The following is a 15284-nucleotide window of genomic DNA, read 5'->3' on the forward strand; positions in this document are numbered from 1 at the left end:
TCCATGTTCCTGGACTGGACCAAGTTTGCTTGGATATGAGCTTAGTTTTGTTGGTGCGTATGTACGTGTGTGCGTGTATATGTGTGTGGGCTTGTTGGCTCTCGATGCATGTAATGAGGATGATGCTGTAACACGCGGGATGTCTAGCAAAGTAATGGAGATATGAGATTTAGGCTCTAGTTATGCTTTTTAGGTCGTTGTGATGGCCATGCAGATTGTTAGTTTGTCATGGGGGTAGTATTTGTTGGTGGATGTAGGTAGGAATTGGAGGGGAGGGAGAGAGAAATGTTATAGCTTTTTTTGAGAGAGAGAGAGAGAGACTTGTGAGTTACTACTAATGGAACATAACTTACTACATGTGTAACTGAGAAACCATGTGGTAGTCTCGCCAATTTTGGGTACATTAGTCTTTCCTGCTACATATGAAAAAAGGGAACTCGGTATGTGTGTTTGTGTTGAAGTACGAGATTGATAAACAAGGCAATGACATGCTTCTCGAGACATACAGTACGACAGTATAGACATGGATATACCTTGAGGATATATACCCTAAAGCTGTACGTATTGAACTGTAGCAACACGCTCATATCCCAGAGTCATGACACCAACTACTGCGTGGTAGGTACACTGCTTTTCTGCCCCCACCAAGACTCTGCTTCGTCAGCTTTCCACTTGTCGAATTCTCCTGCGGTGCGCTCAATGACTGCTTGCTCGGCAGCGGCCTGCCATGTCTTTGCGAGGTGGCCATTCTTGAGGTCTTCCTGGAACTTGGCGACGTCGGTGCGGAAACAGTCGTTTGCTAGCGTGAAGGCTGATGGGCGTGTGTCTTCAGTCTCGCCAGTGTTGATCTTGGTTAGCAAGGCTTGGTTTGCGGGGTCCGGGGGGAGCATGGAAATCAGAGTGCTTTGCTGCTCCGCGCTGAGGCTTGTCCAGGCGGGGCCTTCGAGAAGCATGTGCTGTCTGGTGTGAGTTGGAAAGCGGATTAGCGAGTGACTGACTTACGTAGATGTCTGCCTTCACCAAGCGGCTGTTGGAGTTGGTTGTGATAAAGACTGGGTCAAAAACTTTGCTGCAGCTCTTCTTGTTTGGGAGAGGCTTGGGCGGGGTCGTCTCTTGAAAGTCCTTGAGGTGGTCAGGAGCTCTGCGGTTCCTTGGCGGCTGTGACCTTGATGGTGCGGGCGTAGCGGCTTTCTGGGGTGTGGACTTCTTAGGAGCAGCCTTCTTCGGAGGTGCTGTCTTTTTTGTAGCCTTTTTGGCGTTTGCTGTTGCCTTTGCTTTGGAGGCGCGCTTTGGAGGCGGTGTCCCGAAGGCGGAAGAGGAACTATCTTCTTCACGGGACCTCTTTGAGCTTTGCGTTGTGTGATCGGCCTCCACATTTGAGGTTGGAGCGATCATTGAGTCCAACTGAGGCGCTTGCGCGTGCTGTATCTGAGTTGAAGGCTTGGCTACAGTTATGTCGGCCGAATCTTCGTCGCTTTGCATAGTGGCAGTGTTTGATTCCTGGACAGGCACAGTTGAGCTGGTAGGTGAAGTAGGCCTCGAAGAGGAGCATTGTAAAGATGAGATGGGTGGGGTGATTTTGGTCTCGGACATGTTTGCTGTATTTTCTGGGGTCTTGGGAGGAGAATGGTTGATTTGGTGTGGTTGATCAATCGCGTCCACTGCAGATAACACGGTTGTTGATTCAACGTGGTGTGAAGTAGTCTGCGCACAGGAGGGAGATCTAGAGCTATAAATTAGGACCAAGTAGATAAGTGCGCGTTACCAGTTGATCGAGTATTCTTCGACTTCCAATGTGAACTACGACCAAGGAACAATAGTATTTGCTAGGCGCAGAGCGGAAATGTTTGGGAAGGTGACATCTTGGTAGAAAATGAAGGAAGAATGCCGGGTCGAGGATGCAAGAAACGCAACATACCGCACAGGCAACGACATTGTGTCAATGAAAAATGAGCGGGTTACCAGTGGTAGGACTATACCCAGTTATAGCATATGAAAAGCACTTGGTGGTGATGGTGGTGCGGAATGGCGGATGTCAAGTTGGTGCTGTGAGCCGGTACTGGGCGCCACAAGGCTAGAGAACAAAGGGCCGGTAGAGCGGGTTAAGGTAATATTGCACGAGTAAAGATGCACATGCAGATCCGGGGTTGAAATGGCGCTTGTCTTAGTGCCCAGGGCGTAGTGTAAGGAAGCAAAGGTACAGCCAGACGGCAGGTCGATTTGTCATGTTGGTCAAGGCGTCGCCATACGGCAGGATGTGAGCGCGATATATATGGATGAGCGACGCGCCGCTGTTTGCGCCCTCTTCGCAGCGAAAGGCGGTCCTTTGGAGTGAGTGGTGCTGGCGCATCCGCGCGTGCAGTGGGTGAATGGCATGCGTGATGTGATGGGCTTCGGCATGTCCGTGCGCCTCTCCCGCAACCTTTCCGCATCGTCATGTTGGGCCATGTGGTTGCATCAGGACCGACACGTAGCCTCTTTCTTGCTCCCGTTGCCCCCCACCAAAGCCGGGCTCGAGCATTCCTGCCAGAAGACACGACTCTGCATATCGGACAAGCCTGGGTCGACACCCGCGCCGCCAACATGATTCAGCACACTATGATATCCAGGCTCGACGGTTGGTGGCTGCTTCGTGGAATTGCGAATGCACAGGTTCTAACAGACACACAGGCCTGCTGTTGACCGCTTCCGTCGACGATGAGCAGGTACCGCCCCCTCCAAACCGTGCGCGTGGCTGGTAGTCGAGGCTTACTTTTTTTCCCCAGATGGGCGCCGAGTTCAACGAGGTCAAGGGCAAGGTGAAGCTCGTCCAGCGCCGCCTGAACCGCAACGCTGAGCCACAGGCCAGCATAGAGAGCGGCAACTACACATATCAGTATGCGCGCCGACGCCGAGCCGCTCCGACTTGTGCTGACGCCTAACCAGCTACCTGATCGAAGGCGACCTCTGCTTCCTCTGCATATGCGACCGCTCCTATCCCCGCAAGCTTGCCTTTACCTACCTCGCCGACCTCTCTCGTGAATTCACCATCACGTACCAGCCCCAGCAGTATCTCTCGCCGACATGCCGCCCGTACGCCTTTGTCGAGTTCGACACCTTCATCCAGCGCACAAAGAAGACGTACCAAGATTCGAGGGCGACGCAAAACCTGGACAAGCTGAACGACGAGTTGAAGGATGTCACCAAAGTCATGACCAAGAACATTGAAGACTTGCTGTATCGCGGGGACAGCCTAGAGCGGATGGGCGACATTTCAAGTCGGTTACGCGAGGACAGCAGAAAGTACAAAAAGGCGGCTGTGCGCATCAACTGGGAACTATTGCTGAAGCAGGTCAGTCACGGCTGCAAGCCTAGTGTGTAAGAAGGTGGTTGCTAACGACCTACAGTACGGTCCTGTTGGCGGGCTTGCTTTCATCATCATCATCTTCATATGGTGGAGGTTCTTTTAGGTCATACATGCAGCGACCCGGTGCTATTAAACACATGCCCAGTTGGACAGCTTTGGGCACTCTCGGCGTTGGAGGCGTTCGACTGCACCAACTACGGGCGGCGATAGACATTTAATAATACACATTTTAGGCTTCTTGTGTATGTTGTTAAAGAGACGCTTTTGTGATATGGAATTGTTCATTTGGGATATGACAATGTTCATGTGCCAGCGCCTGAAGAAGACCAAGTCACGGCCAATCCGCCAGCTGTGATTGGCTGCAATGGCTTCTGAACCGCCCTGGTGCTTGTCTCGCTAATCATCTAGTCCCCATCAGTCCCCACACCACACATCGCATTTTCGATAGACAATCTCTTCCATCCACCCCTCGAGCAGACCAAGTTTGCATAGAACGCATACGGAAACCATCGGCCACAGATCCGATAAGATGGAACGCAACCTGGATCCATATGGATGATGACATTTGATGCATCTGCATCTGCCTACCCTGGACGTACAACACTTCAACGACGCTGAAAGCCCGGCCATGGAATCAGCAAATTGGACTCTGCCGTCATTGGCAAATCAGCCTACGATCATGTTGCCGTCAACTCACATGCCCGAGTGAGATGAACAGTGTTTGACACCCAGACCAGGACTCGAGATCGAAGCCAAACATATACACCAGGCCAAGGAGGGTTGTTGAGTCAACAGATGGATCGATGGCTGGCTGGATTCGGCGTCAAGAGAAGGGATACTGTATAGTTTGAATTGGGAAGACGAAGGGCCGATTGGGAAGTCACAACGCCGACATGGATGGTGTTGCAAGGAAGAGTGCCCGCAGATCTCTAGGCATCGAGATTTCCCAACACTGGATAGGAACCTAGACCTTGATGGATGGATTGCCCCTGAGGTCAATTTGCTCGCACAAAAAACGTCTTCACCATGTGCGACGGCCATCAATGGCCACCTATACTCGTATGCCCCTGGACCCTCCAAGGTATCCCTGACAGACTTGTACAGCCCGGATGTGGTGGATGTCCTCACAGCCTGTGCAGACTTGTACGCTTCAGCTCATGGACCTACTTACATAACTATGCGGAATCGGGGCTGGAGCATACAAGCATGCATGCATAGATGAAAATAATACCTCGATGAGCAATGCGCTGCTGGCTTGTAGGCCCGCTGATTGGGCTGTGAAGCCGCACCCCAGCAAATCTAAATTCATGTTGAGCAGGGCGCGTGCTCAAACAGCGTTACGAACATGTAGGAAAGCGGCAGGCCTAAAAACGGCGCATCTTCCAGCCAACCGCGTGGCCCCCCCACATAACAACCTATACGACGAACGCTACTATTTTTGAGCCCGACTTGTCGTGGCCAAGCAAAACGCCGCGCAGTCAGGTACATACGTAGCTCATAGCTATTGACATGCAACCCCCCGGAAAATAACAACTCCCCTAACCCCCCCCCCCCCGACCTCGACCTCGACCACGGACGATTCCCGCTCCCATCCTCCGAGACGAATCGAGTTCCCCCCCCACCCCCCGCAGTCTTACCTAAGTACGCGCACCAAGAAATGCATCATCAGCATAACGCCCCCCCCCTTTTTTTTGTGTTCCCCACAGCCTCCGGACCGACCGAACGCCAAACCCATGATCCCGCAATCCCGATGGATGCTCTTCCCCCCGCCGCTCGCCGCCCTTGTGAATGTATGTACGCAAAAAGGGCGAACGCAAGCAAGGTAGGGTAGGGCAAAGGCGTCGTACGATGATTTTCCTGCGTAAAGCAAAAGCCGCAGGCAGTCGGTCCCAGGGAGGCGGGCGTACCGGCACCGCACATGGCTCCGAAAGCATATTAATCAGCTGCCCGGCCGTGCTATGCCATGTTCCTTTAATTTCGTTGCGAAAAGTCTATGTGGTGTCAGGGAAACTGGTGGACGGAGTGATGGTCTGGCAGAGAGACGGGTAGAAAGACGGGTAGAGAGAGACTGGGAAGGGAAAAGAAAAGAAAAAAACTCTCTTTGGTGGAAATGGCTTCTGGCACACTTGATGCGGAAAGAAGGATTCAATACGGTCCCCCCCCCCTCCCCCCCCATGCGAATCCAGGGATTCTGATTGTGGATTTGAAAGAAACACAAAGCTGTGATTGCCACTAGATGGGTTCGCGAAACATGATGTTTGGGTTGGTCTCTTGGATTTGCATCCGTGGACCTAGAATTGGGATTGAAACTGGAATTGGAATTGGAATTGGAATTGGAACTGGATTCACATGCTCAAGGTCTCTATGTGTTGTTGTTTTTTTCTTACCAGGGAATCTACGTACATGTATGCCCCAGAGAGAGAGAGAGAGAGAGAGAGCAGGAATTTTATTTTCAAAGGCAAGGGAGAAGGAATTTTCTTTCTTTCTTTGATTCAAGGATTCAAGAATGCATCAGGAAAGGAAAGTAACGTAGATAAGATGAAAGGAAATCGTCATTTCTGGATGGGATTTTTTCTTTTCTTTTCTTTCTTTTCTTTATCCATCTATCCATCTATCGGATGGTGTACATATGCCTGGTAGGGTGGGTCAAGGAAAAAAAAATGTATGAATACAAAGGGTAATGGGCACGACGAATTCATAGATGATGGATAATCATGAAGAATCAAACAAACAAAAAAACTCTTTTAGACGGAAATCAACAAAACCAACAGTAGACATGAAAAATTGCACATGCCAGGCCAACGAGCATCAAAAAAGCATTTTCTCAACATGAAAAAAAAACACGTTCACATTGCATTCACAATTCACATTACATAAGCCGAACTATGTAAGGAAGGGGGGGGGGCAGGGCGGCAACAGAAAATCAAAGTTTAACAGGGAGAAAAAAAAACCACCCAAGTGTGATTACTAGATTGTTATGCGACGGACGGCAGATCCGTCAGCTTTTGTATGACGGGAAACCTCGCCCTTGCAGCATCAGACAGGGATGCGTTACCCGGACGGTCTACGACAACAGCATACACGTGGGCAAGTGTTGCAGCTTCGGCCTCTGTTTGAATGACCAATGTTAGCATGCGGTATGCGAATACGTGTATGGAGCTGAAACAAGCAACGACAACAGTGCAAGCGGAGTAACAGAGAGAAAGAGAGAGGGTCGTGTGACGCGAAAACGGTACTGCATGGACAATAAAAGGACTAGTAATACAGTAAGAGTGCATGTGGACAATACAGGAATGGAAGTGGGATAATTGTGGGCATGGGACGCATGACCAGCCATGTGTAGATAGATGTGGGGGTAGGCTGTAGTCCTGGCGTGACGATGTGGTGATCGATTGCCGGTTTCAGCAAGAGGGGTCGGGGTCGGGGTCCAATGGCCAAGGCGGTGGGAAGTGTGGTGTCTCAGGTGCAGCGGAGCAGTCAGCCTACCTTTTACGTTGTCTGTCAGAAAGACGACCTGGTCGCTATGCTTTCCCAAGTCCGAACAGATCTTGTGGTAAGAAGCCTCTTGAAGCTTGGGCCCAGCGTTGACGGTATCGTAATGGGCGGAAAACAGAGGCTTGATGTCTCTGGTGCTAGTCGGGCCGTCGCTGACGTAGGAAAAGAACTGGAGCTGGGCCTGCACGCTGCCAGACGAGAAGATGACGAGCGTCTTGCCAGCGGTTTTCCAGGCTTCCAGCGTAGGCACCACGTCTTCAAACAGTGGAGTCTTGAGGTGGCCGTCGCGAAAGCCCGTTGTCCATAGATGTCCTGTTGCGAGAGTTAGTTTGGGTGGAGTATGCCAGCGTTATCAGAAGCGAGAGCGGCGTGGAATGCGCGGATTGCGTGGATTGCGTGGATTGCGTGGATTGCGTGGATTGCGTGGATTGCGTGGATTGAGCGTGATGGAGTAGCGCAGGCCGACAATGCAGAGTGACGAGCAAAGGCACGATTTGCGGTGCGGTGGTGGGTGAGGCCGGAGTGAAAGCGGCGTCGAGCTGGCGGGCAGAGGGTTTGGGACCATGGTGGGTGGCTGCCCAGAGGATGGCGACTATCGCGATAAAGTGGCCGGTGGTGAGTGGCCGGTCGAATCACGGAGGCTTGGGGGGGGGGGAGGGGGCGGCGATGGCGCTAGTGCGTGTCGAGCAGGGCGCGATGTCGGTGGCTCGGTGGCGATGATGCAGCGAAGGGCGTGGTGGGCGGATGGGGGTGCGGGCGCGCCAAGAGGGGGGGAGGGGGGGGGGGGTGAAACAGGCTCATTTGTAACCCACCTTGTAGCTGCTTCAAATACACAGCTTTAATGTCGCGGCGCGTCAGGTCTTGGACGTGGGCGAGCAGGGCATCGGGGTTCTGCCTGCAGTCGGGGGGAAACGAAGCGATGAGGGTTTGGAAGTCGGCGTCGGCCCAGGCATGGCGTGCGAGTCTTGTGAGACTGTCAAGTGCATACGGATACTGCGGCTATTGTGAGCGAACAGCGTGAGGGCAACGGGCAAGGCACGTCGACGGGCTGCCCCACCCCGGTCTCGCGTGACAGATGACGGAGGCGGGTGGCGCGAGGGTCATGGTGGTGGTGGTGGCCGGGAGAGGGCGAGGGCGAGGGCGGGCGCACGACCACGACCACGGCGGCGTCTAGAACCGACGGCATGACGGGCACCGACACCATGTGTGACGAACGACATGGCCAGGCAAAGGCGGCGGCGATGCATCGTCGACATGGACATGTTTGGTGGTTGGTGTGGCTGGCCCGAGTGCGTGGCCGACTGCGGGGAAGGCGATGGTGATGGCGGCCTCGAGACGACCACAAGCACGGTGGTATTATTGGCACTGGCATGGAGACAGACAAAGGCTTACCATGACGTCCTTGACGAATGAGATGCTCGAGATGGTGCCCTCTGCGTGGCCGTGTCAGCGGTGCTGTGTGTAGACATGGCATTCACACGGCCACTAGGCGGTAGTGGCCGGAACACGACTCCTCCTCCTCCTCGACACCATGGCTCTGCGACCAACTTACCAATGTCGAGCACGATGACCTCGGCCTGGCTCCAGCGCGCGTGATTGAGCGATGCGGCCGACATGGCGACGATGGCGTGCTGGTATGCTGGTATGCTGCTGTTGCTGCTGTTGCTGTTATGGGTACATGTACAGCGGTGAGCAGCGGTGTGGTGCAGCGACAGAGTGTGTCTCAACCCCAGGTATGGTGTCGGCGTCGTGTGTGGCGGGCGAGGCAGCTGACTGGTGCAGATGCTGAGACAGGCAACAACAAGCACATGGCGGTCAGGTTAGAAACCTGGTGGTAGGCGTGCTCGCCGTGGCAGTGTGAAAATTTTGCCTGTACAAGCTGGAGGAGAGCCGGATGCGGACTGGCAGCCGTGATGCGGCGTGGTGGTTGGGCAGAAATTTTTTGCTGGCCAGTCTGCGCCGGGGGAGTCATCCGCCCACGTCTCGCATGCGCGCGGAATGAGCCTCATGGCCAAACGAGGCTGACGGCGACACGACGATTCGACACGACGACAGTCGTCTTGTCGTCGGCGCATTGCAGCCACATGGATAGAGTACGCAGAGGCACATGGTCCGGCCGAGGGGTGAGGCAGACGGGGCACGGGAGTGCCTGGCTAGCACGTGTGGATGCAGCCATGATGTTGATGTCATCAAGCCTCGCCTGCGTGTTGAATGCCGTGCGCTGTCTGCAGTTGCCTGTGCTGGCCCTACACCGCCACGGGAGGATCCAGGGACAGGCACAACAAGACCAAGACCAAGACCAAGACGACGACGACAACAACAACAGCAGCAGCAGCAGCAGCAGCAGCAAGACGACGATGCAGTGTGAGTGGGTACATGGACAGGCCAAAAAGTCCCCGTCGAGCGTGTGCTGCATGCACACGCCCTACTGCAAGGCTACTGCGCACCAAGTCAGCCACGAGCGTATAGTGGAACCGTAGCTGGCCCAGCAGTCTACACAGCAGCGCGCCAATACAATAGCAATACGGATAAAAACACATGGCTGCGCTATCGCACCACAACACCAGCCAGCACAATCGCCAGCGCGAGCGCGCGCGTGCGTTGCAGACTGCCTCGCTCTGCATGTGCATGTGCATCTACAAGTACATGTAAATGTATCTGCGTGTAGACAACCAACTGCCTGTGTACATGGGCAATGCGTGTGCGTCGGCCGTGGTTCGCAGCAGGCAGAAAACGGGTCGCATAAGCCTTCCCCAGATTCCTCCTGTTTGCCGCTACCCGCCCACCCTGGCGCCCACGGCCAATCGTGCTCCAGCAGCCCAGCCCGCCCAATCACCGCCCGCGCCCGCCACACCCGCTTGGCGTGGCTGCAGTCGAGGCGAACGGGCTGCGCGCCCCTCGACGGCCCAGCGCTGCATCGCAGCAGTAGTGGTAGCAATGTAAGAGCATGCCGCATGAGATAAAGTGGCAACCATGGCCAACCCAGAGATAACGGCCGCCGCGCTGGGCCAGGCCGTCGAGTGGACGAGAGCCACCAGAGGGCTGCACGCCGCACCAATTACGGGCCAGCTGGCCCAAGCAGCCCACCACCATCAGCAGAGCCCTGGAGACGCGGCGGCGCTTGTGCTTGTGCGTGCGAGGGGGGGCGTGGCCAAGTCGGCATTGGCACACGACAGCTGGTGGTCTGGAATGCGCGCCGTGTGCCTGTGGATGACTGCGTGCCTGTGTGTGAGCGTGTGAGCGTATGAGCCTGTGTGTGCGAGTGAGCGTGTTTGAGCGCGCGGTATTACTCTACTGCCACTCCAACGCTGTGGGCAATGTTTCAGGCCCATTGGCCCGTCGCATCGTCATCACCAGAGACGTGGGGCCACGAGCGCGGGCGACTGCGAGTGCGCATGCGCGTGTGTGAGCGAGCCAAGGCTCCACTGACAGGAGAGATGCCCCAGGCACGCAGCCCAGCCCAGCGGCGGTGGTGGTGGTGGTGAGGAGGATGGGGGGGAGAGAAGCAACGCTAGAGCTTGCGAACAACGACGAGAGCAAAGATAGGGCAGGTGTTATGGAGGCATCGGGAGGTGGGTGGTGAGGTGGAGCGGGTCGAGGACGGGCATCCTGGCTATTAGAGGGCAGCGCCAGGAGCAGGCGCAGCTCTTGGGGGGGCCCGCATTCAGCAAAGCGGCGGTGACACAGGCCAGGCCTGCGGATTGGGGCTAGCGCGCAGATGCTAGCTACGTGGCTTGCATCACCAGGTGCTAAAGCAGCGAGGGCGGCCGACCAACCGGCGGCGCCACTGGCCTGCCGGCTTTCCATGGGCTTCGGCGCCTTTCGAGGCTCGTCAGCGCGGCCCAGGGCTCGCGCTCGCTGCTCGTCTTGCCCTCGCCAGCCTCGCCCGCCCGCCCGCCCTCTCGTGCACTTGCACACTGCACACCTGCTTCACACAGGCACGCAGCGCTTGACGTCGATGCGCCAGTCGGTCGGTCGGTCGCGTCAGCCAGGCTCGCCCCCGCCAACAAGCCGCTGCTCCTAATAATACAAAGCCTCGAGCCCGCTCCTTCCGCAACCGCTGTGCAGCTCCTACGTCAACGTCAACAGCATCCTCCTTCCTCCTCCTCCTCCGTCGCCATCCCTTGCTTGGCCCCAGCCAACAACCACCACCACCACCACCACTACTACTACTGCCACCAACACTGCCATCCCGCCTCCTCGTCCGCCTCTTCTTCTTCCGCTTCCTCGCCAGCCCCATCGCCATACCCGCCCAACCCACCCGACACACTGCCAGGCTTTGTTTTGATGTGAGAAAGGGACATCGCTAGCCTCACCCGCTCAACGACCGCCCATCTCTCGTCGCACCTCACCCTCCGCCCAGCCCGACAGTCCGCACCCTCCAGAGCTTCTCCTGCCCGACAATTGATCCCACACTGTCGAAGCTCGTCGCCAGCTAGCATCAGCACAACCCCCTCTTCGTCCGACACTTGCTAGCACCCCTGGCGTGGGCCCGTGCCACTTGACTCACGCCGCCAACCGCGTCATCCAGACACGACCCTCCCGTCTTGCCAATCGACGACCACCCCGACCCTCCACGCGTTACGACTCTTTCTCTCTTCTCTCTTCTTCTCTCTTACGCAGCGATCCCCGTTACTTTCTGGACGTCTACGACTCCACCTCATCCCCGCCGCTCCTGATTGCTCGTTGACTCGAGCCGTCCCTACGCAATTAATACCGGCAAATGAGAACCACACTCTCTTGACCATTTCCTTGTCTCTTCCGTCGACGGACAACCACCTGTGCATATCACCCGACGACTTGCTCTTTTCCTGCTTCTTCTCCAACGGCCCTGCTGTCGCCTTACGACGTCTCTCTCTTTTCCAACAACCATTCCATATCCCTCGCCGAGGACTCCGTTACAAAAACATATTATCGCTATCTTGGACAATTTCCCAGTCACCTAAAAGTTTGATAGAGCATCGCTTTTTGGGCTGACGGCTGTTGACCCATTGTTCGATCTCCACATCGAGCCTTTACCTTCCCCCCCCGTCTTATTTTTTGTTCGTTTGGCCGAGGTTGCCCTCTGCCTGCACCGCGACAGCCACCGGGTAGACCTTTTTTTGAGTTTCCCCCTTCGGCCACGCTTCCAGTTTCCTACCCCTCCCACCCCCACCGTCCCTCATGGAGTGTATGCGCGATCATCTTCACGAAGGCGTTGTACTTAATGGGCGGTATGAAACCATCTCTCCACTCAACAATGGCTCCTTTGGCATGGTCTTCCAGGCCAAGGACTTGGTAACTGGCGACCATGTTGCTGTCAAGGTCATCACCAAGAGCTCCGCCGCCGTCAACTGCCCCTCTGCCTTTGCGGTTGACGAGCGCTCCGAAGAACTTGGTGTGCACCTGCGTCTTGGTGACCACTCCAATGTTGTGAACCTGCTGCAGTCGTTCGAGACCCAGAACCACATCTACCTGGTCCTCGAGTTCTGCTCCAATGGCGACCTCTACGAAGCCATCCGCAACGGCAAGGGTCCCCTCGAGACTGAGCACGTGCGCGACTTCATGATGCAGCTGGTCGATGCTGTCGAGTTCATCCACGCAAAGGGAATCTACCACCGCGACATCAAGCCCGAGAACATCTTCCTTACCCAGGACGGCTCCATGAAACTGGGCGACTTTGGTCTCGCTACCTCTGACCCCTGGTCCTACGAGGTTGCCGTTGGCAGCGACCGCTACATGGCTCCCGAGCAGTATGATCCCTCCAACACGGGCTACTCGACTGCAAAGGCCGACATCTGGGCCATTGGCATTGTCCTGCTCAACATTCTGTTCCAGCGCAACCCCTTTGCCGTGCCCTCGTCGTCGGACCCTCTGTACGCCGACTTTGCCCTGGACCGTCAGAGCCTCTTCGATGTCTTCCCCAACATGTCGCAGGATACCTTTGAGGTCATCAGGCAGTGCTTGGCCATCGACCCGGAGAAGCGCGACCTCGGCGCCGTCAAGGATGCGTTGGAGCGCGTCATCAGCTTCACCATTGATGACGAGAGCCTCGATGAGTTCTGCACCGAGGAGCGTGACGTCGTCGCTGTTGGCGCCAACCGCGAGCCTCTTCGAACCCCATCCATCTCAACCCCCCAGCTCGACAATGGTGGTTCGTTCCCCTGGGCCAAGGCTCTCGCCATGTCGCCACCTCAGCAGTTGCGCCAGCTCTCAGTCATCCCTGACAATGAGATCTACGAGGACGACATGTTCCCAGGGCCTCCCTACCATGTCAAGCCAGACAGTGCCTCTGCCGTCTCGTTTGTCGACTCTGGCCTGGGCTTGTCTTTCAAGTCGACTGACGGTGCCAAACCTGAGCCTGTTGACATTACCCGATCTCGGCCTATGCCCATCTCGGGCTCGCTCCCAGCCAAGCCCTACACCAGCATGTCGTCGGTGTTTGGCAAGAAGCGCGATGTCTTCTCCAAGAGCTGGAGCGACCTCTGGGACGAAGAGGATGACGATGCTCAGTTCCTTGCCGAGCTTGATAACAACTGCCATTCGTTTGGTGCTGAGAAGCCCAAAGCGAAGCCCGTCATCTCGGAGGCTGGATCCGGCGTGTCGACTCCCCGTGGCGGCTTGTCGGAGATGAAGAACCCTGCTTCGATCCACAACAGCAGGAGCTCGTCGCCCAAGAACATGCGCACTGCTGCCGACCACGTCAGCGCTGCCACTGGCTTCGTCTTCGAGGAGCACCGTTCATCAGCCGCCACGCGCAACACGCCCCCAAAGCCTTCGGTTGCCGACAAGTGGGCCGCGCTTGGTGACCGTCGCCGCAGCCCTGCCGTACAGGTGCAACAAACTCCAATCAAGCCAATCAAGTCGCCCAAACAGGCTCAACCCGTTCCCAACTCCGCCAGGAAGCGAAGTCGAACCGGGACTGGACGACGACCAATCCACTGGGGCTCCAGCCACAATGAGAACAGTCACCATGTTCCCTGGGAGCAGAAAGTGGACAATTGGTACAAGAGCAAAGATTGGCGCTCCCATGCCGATCACGCCCATGGCCACGACGACCTGGGTGATTTTGAGTGGGTGTGGTAAGGTAACCACGACCTTCCACTTGTAGTCTTGACAACTTTTCTCATCTCTTATTTTCCTATATTTCATTTCACACACACAAAGACGTTGTTCCTGGAGAAGCAAGGGTCCTACGATTCTCAACCTCCACCACCTTTTCAAACTGTAGCCTTTTAGAGATACCACTTTCCTATCTCTCTCCTCTCTAACCTTTTACCTGTACACTCTCAACTTGGTCCTGCATCTCAACCGTCGACTCCACCTCAACTTTTTCCACTCTTCAACATTGTCGCTTGGTATCTCTCCTTTGTTACTACTCTACTGGTGCGTTTGGTCGGGCTTCTGGGACTCTTGCATTTTTTTTGTTATTTTGGGTGGACGAAAGAAACTGTTTTGGTGAAGGCCTTCATCAAACTGCAAATGCTGATATATGAAAGGAAGCAAGCGGCATCAGGAAAGGAGTTTATGTGTTTTTCCTTTTTTTCTTTCTCTTTTTTTCCTGGGCATCAGAGGGATATATTTCTTCCCCCTCACAATTCGCTTCTTAGGGAAGATTAGTTAGTCAAGACTCGTATCCGACGGAGATCTGAGTAGCACTGCACCATCGTCGCAACCCACGCAAACAAACAAAGACGGCGGCGGTGCGTGCGAAGGATCCGGGATTTACCCACTCATTTTACTTCAAGTCCTCTGCTGTTCCATTGTGATGAACAACCGAGTTTAGTTCTCCGCCCTGGTCCTCTTTTCACTTCCTCCTTGTCTTTATAGCTCTTTTTTTTTACACTTAATCTTTTTAATACCTGTACATTACTATATACATACTAAAAACTCGCACCTTACATTATTCTACATATACTTTTTAATTAGACAACAACCAAAAAAAAAGAACACCACCTCCTTCTAGAACCCCCCCCCCCCCCACCTTCATAGACGTTTTTCCCTTCCATTTTGCTTATTCCACCCTTTGTGCAGCTTGCATATTTTAGTTGGATGGGAATGCATGCATGCATGATCCTATATGTATGTATGTATGTATGTATATATGTATGTATGTATGTACATACGCCTCTTTTTCCCATACCCCACACACACACGTCCATGTATACGCCCCACGTCCACGTCCATGTCCACGTCCACGTCCACGTCTACGTCTCTCCGCCCATATCCTTGTCCTTGTCCTTGTCCTTGTATCTATCCATGCCCCATGCCCCATGCTCCCCTTTGATTTAACCTGCTTTGCTTCGTTTCGTTTCGTTCCGTTTCGTATTCCACCCCGACCCCCCTTGGCTCATCACCCCCTATTTTTGGCTTTTGGCTTTTGCATAGGGCTGGACATGGACATGTATGTGTGTATGTATGCATGTGTGAAAGGCTATGCTTGTTCGTGTGTGGGGGTTTCTTT

The 15284-nt window shown here is 54.9% G+C and overlaps 6 protein-coding genes across 6 annotated transcripts; 4 read left to right on the plus strand and 2 right to left on the minus strand.

Moving 5' to 3' along the window:
• Positions 1-608: 608 nt before the first annotated feature.
• On the minus strand, positions 609-1935 carry SETTUDRAFT_38642 (uncharacterized protein; the record flags this gene model as incomplete). Its single annotated transcript, XM_008025567.1, has 3 exons — positions 609-956; positions 1003-1729; positions 1919-1935. The coding sequence occupies 3 exons, from the start codon at positions 1933-1935 to the stop codon at positions 609-611; spliced, it is 1092 nt and encodes a 363-aa protein (XP_008023758.1).
• A 535-nt stretch (positions 1936-2470) lies between these two features.
• SETTUDRAFT_168436 (uncharacterized protein) lies at positions 2471-3580 on the plus strand. Its single transcript, XM_008025788.1, has 5 exons — positions 2471-2617; positions 2671-2705; positions 2766-2875; positions 2926-3331; positions 3387-3580. Exons 1-5 carry the CDS (start codon positions 2584-2586, stop codon positions 3447-3449), a joined length of 648 nt encoding a protein of 215 aa, XP_008023979.1. The 5' UTR covers positions 2471-2583; the 3' UTR covers positions 3450-3580.
• Positions 3581-4046: 466 nt separating this feature from the next.
• On the plus strand, positions 4047-4805 carry SETTUDRAFT_168438 (uncharacterized protein). Its single transcript, XM_008025789.1, has one exon. The coding sequence runs from the start codon at positions 4373-4375 to the stop codon at positions 4562-4564; it is 192 nt and encodes a 63-aa protein (XP_008023980.1). The 5' UTR covers positions 4047-4372; the 3' UTR covers positions 4565-4805.
• Positions 4806-5051: 246 nt separating this feature from the next.
• On the plus strand, positions 5052-5501 carry SETTUDRAFT_168439 (uncharacterized protein). The gene has a single exon (XM_008025790.1). The coding sequence runs from the start codon at positions 5195-5197 to the stop codon at positions 5393-5395; it is 201 nt and encodes a 66-aa protein (XP_008023981.1). The 5' UTR covers positions 5052-5194; the 3' UTR covers positions 5396-5501.
• A 746-nt stretch (positions 5502-6247) lies between these two features.
• On the minus strand, positions 6248-8457 carry SETTUDRAFT_149312 (uncharacterized protein; the record flags this gene model as incomplete). The annotated part of the gene is made up of 4 exons (XM_008025791.1): positions 6248-6455; positions 6833-7153; positions 7654-7805; positions 8390-8457. 4 exons carry the CDS (start codon positions 8455-8457, stop codon positions 6322-6324), a joined length of 675 nt encoding a protein of 224 aa, XP_008023982.1. The 3' UTR covers positions 6248-6321.
• Positions 8458-12004: 3547 nt separating this feature from the next.
• On the plus strand, positions 12005-13906 carry SETTUDRAFT_107556 (uncharacterized protein; the record flags this gene model as incomplete). The annotated part of the gene is made up of 1 exon (XM_008025792.1): positions 12005-13906. One exon carries the CDS (start codon positions 12005-12007, stop codon positions 13904-13906), a length of 1902 nt encoding a protein of 633 aa, XP_008023983.1.
• Between the last annotated feature and the right edge of the window lie 1378 nt (positions 13907-15284).

The sequence above is a fragment of the Exserohilum turcica genome, assembly GCF_000359705.1.
Source record: "Exserohilum turcica Et28A unplaced genomic scaffold SETTUscaffold_15, whole genome shotgun sequence".
In the NCBI taxonomy this organism is placed as follows: domain Eukaryota; kingdom Fungi; phylum Ascomycota; class Dothideomycetes; order Pleosporales; family Pleosporaceae; genus Exserohilum; species Exserohilum turcicum.

Bases quoted from the DNA above. Each gene is read 5' to 3' on its own strand.
- SETTUDRAFT_168436 (XM_008025788.1), top strand. From the start codon at position 2,584: ATGATTCAGCACACTATGATATCCAGGCTCGACG. The intron at 2,876-2,925 runs GTATGCGCGCCG...ACGCCTAACCAG, and splicing joins AGCGGCAACTACACATATCA to CTACCTGATCGAAGGCGACC. The intron at 3,332-3,386 runs GTCAGTCACGGC...AACGACCTACAG, and splicing joins GGGAACTATTGCTGAAGCAG to TACGGTCCTGTTGGCGGGCT.
- SETTUDRAFT_168438 (XM_008025789.1), top strand. From the start codon at position 4,373: ATGTGCGACGGCCATCAATGGCCACCTATACTCGTATGCCCCTGGACC.
- SETTUDRAFT_168439 (XM_008025790.1), top strand. From the start codon at position 5,195: ATGATTTTCCTGCGTAAAGCAAAAGCCGCAGGCAGTCGGTCCCAGGGA.